The following is a 7,596-nucleotide window of genomic DNA, read 5'->3' as shown; positions in this document are numbered from 1 at the left end:
ATCAAAACCCCTCTTCCTTGCCAGCGCATATTCCCATCCGATGCCAGCTGTCCGCATTCATACCAATATTTTAAATAACACGTTATAACATTTGGAATAGGTCCTGCACCTGAGTATTCCACGTGTGCAACTGTTTTGCACCCGTTGTATTTGAACGTAGAGCCTATCACACCTGATCATCACGTGGTGTCTCAGCACGAAGAACTTTCACAACGGTCCATACTCAGGGAGAACACTTCTTGATAATTAGTGAAAGATCATCTTATAATGCTACCGTCAATCAAAGCAAGATAAGATGCATAAAAGATAAACATCACATGCAATCAATATAAGTGATATGATATGGCCATCATCATCTTGTGCTTGTGATCTCCATCTTCGAAGCACCATCGTGATCACCATCGTCACCGGTGCGACACCTTGATCTCCATCATAGCATCGTTGTCGTCTCGCCAATCTTATGCTTCCACGACTATCGCTACCTCTTAGTGATAAAGTAAAGCATTACAGCGCGATTGCATTGCATACAATAAAGCGACAACCATATGGCTCCTGCCAGTTGCCGATAACTCGGTTATAAAACATGATCATCTCATACAATAAAATTTAGCATTATGTCTTGACCATATCACATCACAACATGCCCTGCAAAAACAAGTTAGACGTCCTCTACTTTGTTGTTGCAAGTTTTACGTGGCTGCTACGGGCTTAAGCAAGAACCAATCTTACCTACGCATCAAAACCACAACGATAGTTTGTCAAGTTGGTGTTGTTTTAACCTTTGCAAGGACTGGGCGTAGCCACACTCGGTTCAACTAAGGTTGGAGAAACTGTCACCCGCTAGCCACCTTTGTGCAAAGCACATCGGGAGAACCGGTTTCGCGTAAGCGTACGCGTAATGTCGGTCCGGGCCGCTTCGTCCAATAATACCGCCGAACCAAAGTATGACATGCTGTTAAGCAGTATGACTTATATCGCCCACAACTCACTTGTGTTCTACTCGTGCATATAACATCAACACATAAAACCTGGCTCTAATACCACTGTTGGGGAACGTAGTAATTTCAAAAAAAATCCTACGAACACGCAAGATCATGGTGATGCATAGCAACGAGAGGGGAGAGTGTGATCTACGTACCTTTGTAGACCGACAGCGGAAGCGTTAGCACAACGCGGTTGATGTAGTCGTACGTCTTCACGGCCCGACCGATCAAGCACCGAAACTACGGCACCTCCGAGTTCTAGCACACGTTTAGCTCGATGACGATCCCCGGACTCCGATCCAGCAAAGTGTCGAGGAAGAGTTCCGTCAGCACGACGGCGTGGTGACGATCTTGATGTACTACCGTCGCAGGGCTTCGCCTAAGCACTGCTACAATATTATCGAGGATTATGGTGGAAGGGGGCACCGCACACGGCTAAGAATATGATCACGTGGATCAACTTGTGTGTCTAGGGGTGCTCCCTGCCTCCGTATATAAAGGATCAAGGGGGGGGGGGTGCGGCCGGCCAGGAGGAGGGCGCGCCAGGAGGAGTCCTACTCCCACCGGGAGAAGGATTCCCCCCCTTTCCTAGTTGGAATAGGATTCGGGAGGGGGAAAGAGGAGAGAGAGAAGGAAGGGGGGGGGCGCCGCCCCCCTCTCCTTGTCCTATTCAGACTAGGGGGGAGGGGCGCGCGGCCCAGCCCTGGCCACCTCTCCTCTCTTCCACTAAAGCCCACTAAGGCCCATATACCTCTTGGGGGTTCCGGTAACCTCCCGGTACTCCGGTAAAATCCCGATTTCACCCAGAACACTTCCGATGTCCAAATATAGGCTTCCAATATATCATTCTTTATCTCTCGACCATTTCGAGACTCCTCGTCATGTCCGTGATCACATCCGGGACTCCGAACAAACTTCGGTACATCAAAATGCATAAACTCATAATATAACTGTCATCGAAACCTTAAGCGTGCGGATCCTACGGGTTCGAGAACAATGTAGACATGACCGAGACACGTCTTCGGTCAATAACCAATAGCGGAACCTGAATGCTCATATTGGCTCCTACATATTCTACGAAGATCTTTATCGGTCAGGCCGCATAACAACATACGTTGCTCCCTTTGTCATCGGTATGTTACTTGCCCGAGATTCGATCGTCGGTATCTCAATACCTAGTTCAATCTCGTTACCGGCAAGTCTCTTTACTCGTTTCGTAATGCATCATCTCGCAACTAACTCATTAGTTGCAATGCTTGCAAGGCTTATGTGATGTGCATTACCGAGAGGGCCCAGAGATACCTCTCCGACAATCGGAGTGACAAATCCTAATCTCGAAATACGCCAACCCAACATGTACCTTTGGAGACACCTGTAGAGCTCCTTTATAATCACCCAGTTACGTTGTGACGTTTGGTAGCACACAAAGTGTTCCTCCGGTAAACGGGAGTTGCATAATCTCATAGTCATAGGAACATGTATAAGTCATGAAGAAAGCAACAGCAACATACTAAACGATCGGGTGCTAAGCTAATGGAATGGGTCATGTCAATCACATCATTCTCCTAATGATGTGATCCCATTAATCAAATGACAACACATGTCTATGGTTAGGAAACATAACCATCTTCGATTAACGAGCTAGTCAAGTAGAGGCATACTAGTGACGTTTGGTTTGTCTATGTATTCACACAAGTATTATGTTTCCGGATAATACAATTCTAGCATTAATAATAAACATTTATCATGATGTAAGGAAATAAAATAATAACATTATTATTGCCTCTAGGGCATATTTCCTTCAATATGTCTATATCATGGTCGCACTATGAGTGTCCACAACTTTCGACGAACATTCATCATTTTGGTTGGAGACGATTACAACATGTGACGATGTTGCGCCTGCGGAATCACTGAACCAACACTAGAGAGGTTATTGACCCCACAAAGGCATGATCAACCTTATCTTATCCTTTCAAGCACTCGAACAACAAGTAAGAACTATGATATACAATCGAGATGTTGAGAATATAAATGAGCATAGATGAAAGTTCGGGTTTCATATGAAGTCTTGGCTGGGTCATTGGACACAAAGAAAGTACACCAAGTTGCATTATGCAAACTTGTAACTAAACAAAGCCCGATTCTAAATGACTCCCTAGGGGTATTATTTATGAAGGGACATAGGAGAAATTTGTCTATACTTCGGAGGGGGATGAATTCGACCATAACTTGGTTTGAAATACAGAATATAAAATCAGCCTATTGTCCCCTATTTCAAAATTACATAGGCCTAGCTTAAAAGTGAGGTGGCACAACACATGTATAAGGCAATGGTAAAAAAATGAAGTGTCATCTTTTATGTTTCGTCCATGTCTTCATTCGTCGTGATGGTGGGTTCAAAGTCATGAAATCTACATTTGAAGTTTCGTCGACATTCCTTGCGCGCTCGCCCCCTCTACATGCTTGATCATGCTAAAATACACATCCATCTCATACATGCTAGTCCATTTATTCCTAAACAAGTGTATAGGTGTGGGGGCTTTGTATGTTATAGTCGTAGGGATGTCCTTGTCAAATTACGTATGATAGTTTGGCACTTCAATTATACCTCATATAAATGTAAGATAAAGTATATCTCGTATTTCACAAGGGTATTCTTACAAGAGTATACATGATGAGGTGATAACATACCACATAGGAAAAGAAAGAAACAACATACCACATATGAACAGAAATGTTTTCTATCATTTTAATATTTTTAGTTTAGTATAACAAAATTCCATGCATGCGTTCGACATAACTAATACTCATTGTCGTGCATGGTTTACACGTATTCTTTACTTACTTCTGATCATTTAGATGATTTCTTATTACAATTAACATGGATGTGCAGCCAAGGTGTTAGGGCAAGTTAAGTATGTTAGGCCTGAAACTAATAAATTGTATATATGGACGCATATTGACTTTTCCAACTCTAAGTTGTACCCGACTGGCATACTTTGTTTTTCTAATGCAGACAATACTCAAAAAATTATAAGAGAACATATGGAGCATGACGGTGTAAGTGCAACTATTGATCAAGTCGGCAGCCATCTCCAGGTATGATTTTAACTTTCTAGTTGATGTTCCTTCCTTCTGAAACTAAGCTTCCCTCATAAGAAATGTTACTGCACTACCCAAGCACATACTTATTGATGTTTCCACGATATTTGAAATTTCAGAAGTACAAAACGGATTGCCTAATTGATCAGCTATCAACTATGCCCACCGCGGGCCCATCATACTCTAACAACTCTTTGAAGAACTATTCGACATCTCAAGATAGTGACGGAAGTTCCAGGTTCAATATGAGGTCTCAGGGAGGTAGAAATCTTAACCAAATAAGCAGTGGTAGTGCCTCACCAGTTGGTTTGGGTGTTCATGGAAATGGGAGCAGCACACCAGGTCTTGGTGGAGCTGCTATTAGGGGACCAACATCTAGTACTAGTAATGGCAATGCTAATGGTTATGGTTATCGGTATGGTAGTGGCAACACTAATAGTTATTGTGACCTTAATAATAATGGTTATGGTTACGGTTATACTGATGGTAATGGTGGTCATGGTGGAGTTCTAACAGATGGGATCATGTCAAGTGCATCATTGCCGTCCAACCTAGCACAACCAGTACAGCAGACAATGCCCACTCCTAATTTATTTTCAAGTAACACGGTGCATGCCATGGATAATCCAAACCATATAAGGCAACAAGAGCTTGTACCACGGTTATATCAACTCAGCTATGACTGCAGAAATGGAGGGATATCTATGTCGCTTTGGCCTCAGGATGATGGTACTGACCCTCCTAGAAGGTATCAAGGTGAGAAGGAGGTGATGGAAAATACGGCAACTATGGACATGACCCATGGAATTCAGAATGCTGCAGCCATGGATATGATCCATGGAATTCAGAATGCTGCAACCATGGACATGCCACAAGGAATGCAGAATGCTGCAATTGGGGAGACGGCCAAGGAAATGCTTGGAGACGGTCCTGCTGGTCAGACCGGTGCAGTGCAGCCTCATGGCCTCGGCGGTGAAGTTTTCAACTGGGATAACACTAGTTTTGAAACAGCTGGTACATCAGGTGGAGGAGGAATAGTAACAGATGAAATGCTTGATTGGCTAACTACGGATGAATTTGAAAACCTTACCAATTGGTATGTGCTGTTCTCAATATTAGCATGCCGACTTCACCAATGAGCAGGCGCAGGCAAACTACAATGCCGCCATGGTGGAGGTGCAACCTGTGTCAGCGCCTTTGACGATGTTCCGGCAGGCTAGATCTACGGCGAGCGCTCAAGCGAGGAAGCTACGACGGCCATGGCCGCGGTGAACCCCAACTTCGTCACGGAGCAGCATGCCATCTACGATGTAGTCTGTGCTCAAACTGTCGCTTGCCTGGAGGCGGCCGCCGCCAACGAGCACCTCCAGGCAATCGTGGAGGAGAACAATGCCAGTTGCGCCTCCTACGTGACGCTGATAAACCAGCAAGCGGCCCAGTAGGACGACAATGGCGGCGCCGTCGCCATTTCCGGCGTGGACCTCACGTCCCACCGGCGACGGACAGGTCGCGGACTCCTACGATAATGAGTAGGCCATGGGAGGCGCCAGGGCATGTTGTCCTATGTGGGCCGGTCCGCCTCCCGTGTTCTACTCTTCCTTACCGGAGACCACACCTTCACTTCACGGGTCTTATCGCCGGTGATCATGGAGACAGCGGATGGAGGAAGACACGGGCTTGGACGTCGGGCGCCGTCGCGGTAGGATAGGGTTTAGGATCCGATCGGGGTTTTTTTGTTCTAGATATTCGAAATGTAATGAAAATCCATCATATTTGTATGAAATCCGTCATGTTTAGATGGAATCCGGCTGTGTTTGCATGAATTTCATCCGGATGCAGATTCTTGTGTTGCATTGGTCTTCTTGCAACGTTCGGAGACGATGACACAAAGCTCTAAGGATCTTCGTGTTCTACTCATTTTTTTAGGTGCTTTTTGTTATTTTGGTTATTTATGTGTGCGTTAGGTTATGCGTGCACGGGTAAAGAATTTGTATTATTTTGTAATTTGAATGCAAGCATACTTTCTCAAAAAAAGTTTAGACTATTAGCCACATCCCACGCAGCGGGCAGCTCTTACAATAAATGCAACAACTTTGGCCAGCTCTCTTTCTCTCTCAACCTCAAATCATCACAACGGGCACGAGGCCTCACTAGAGCAGCGTTACTTCACAAAGTGGCCAACAACCAGCTTAATGGAACAGAAGGTGCGTGAAATTTATCAAAATATGTGCTCAAATATTTTCATGTTTGGCACTTTGTGCTAACTGCGATCATAATAATCGTTTCTGCATGTTTTATTTCTTTGTACTCATTTACATGTTTTATTTCTTCGTACTCATTTGCTAGTATCCAATGTGCAAGCTTGTGATTTTGATGTGGAAGATAGTGGGTACTATATATATGTGCATGTGAGACCAAAAGTATGTACTTGCGTGCTTGTTCTCAGGCTAAAATGGTCTCGTCTCCTAGTGGCACAATGTAGAGTGTATGAAGTGCTCAATTCATAGCCATCCTGGCATGTTTGGATGGTTGGTGCATGGCTTATTTGAAAGTTTGTGATTTCAATAGGAATCAGTGAGTATATATATCCCCTTCCACTTTATAGTGTGCATACTTATTTTTCTTGAAATGTCATATCATAGTGTGTAAAAAACATCGACATTAAAGGTTAGGGTTGCAAAAACCACACTTCTACGAAATTGTTCCAAAAATCACTAACTCCAAGACTATTTAAAAAAACAATAGTTGTCCGATTTGCTCGATTTAAGCTTGTTTATGGCATGTGGGACCTGCTAGACAGGGTGACATGGCCAAGAAAAAGACAATTACATCTCGATACAATTTCGTTTGGCAAAAGGACCCCTGAAAAAAAGCAATTGGGTCCTGTGTGTCGGATCATGCCGGATCACGCCGCCGCCCCCCTCGTTGAGCTCCGCGCCTCCCGCAGGCTCGACGCGCTCCGCCGGCACGAGCTCTCCAGCGATGCAGATGGAGGCGCTTTCGCTCTCCGTGACGGAGGACGATGGTGGCGGCGAGGGCCAGCCCCTGCTCGATGACTCCGACGACGCCCAAATCAAAGCCGTGCTGCCGATGACCTCCTTCCTGCTGCACTCTGCTCGCCGCCGTGCTGCCAATAGACTCCTCCGCTGCCGGAAGTCCGGCGCTGCCCAAGGCCACGGGGTCAAGCGAGCGCCATAGCTGCACCCCTGGCGACTACTCCGACGAGGAGGTCGACCACGAGGCGGACACTTCCTCACCGGATCCTTTGCCGGGCAGGAGCGGTCGAGGCCACGGTGTAGGCTGATCCGGTTTAGCGAGGGCGGCAACCCGGGGAGGGAGGGGCGGCCGCATGCATGCGGCGGGGCCAGTGGCTAGCCTGCATGTACGAATGGGGGCGGGGGGCCGACGCGGAAGGACAACTTGGCACAGGTTCATGTGGTTGCCATTGGCGACCTTATCCACTCTTTTTTTTTTTGAAAAAAATGACATTATCCGCTTTTGCTTTTTT

At 45.7% G+C, this 7,596-nt stretch overlaps 1 protein-coding gene across 1 annotated transcript; it reads left to right on the top strand.

Moving 5' to 3' along the window:
* Nucleotides 1-4,210: 4,210 nt before the first annotated feature.
* On the top strand, nt 4,211-5,227 carry LOC147963384 (uncharacterized). The gene has a single exon (XM_087529558.1). The coding sequence runs from the start codon at nt 4,247-4,249 to the stop codon at nt 5,225-5,227; it is 981 nt and encodes a 326-aa protein (XP_087385684.1). The 5' UTR covers nt 4,211-4,246.
* Nucleotides 5,228-7,596: the final 2,369 nt, after the last annotated feature.

This window comes from Triticum urartu, chromosome 6A, assembly GCF_056163025.1.
Source record: "Triticum urartu cultivar PI428250 chromosome 6A, HENAU_Tu73, whole genome shotgun sequence".
NCBI lineage: Eukaryota > Viridiplantae > Streptophyta > Magnoliopsida > Poales > Poaceae > Triticum > Triticum urartu.
This window is presented reverse-complemented; position numbering and strand designations above follow the sequence as displayed.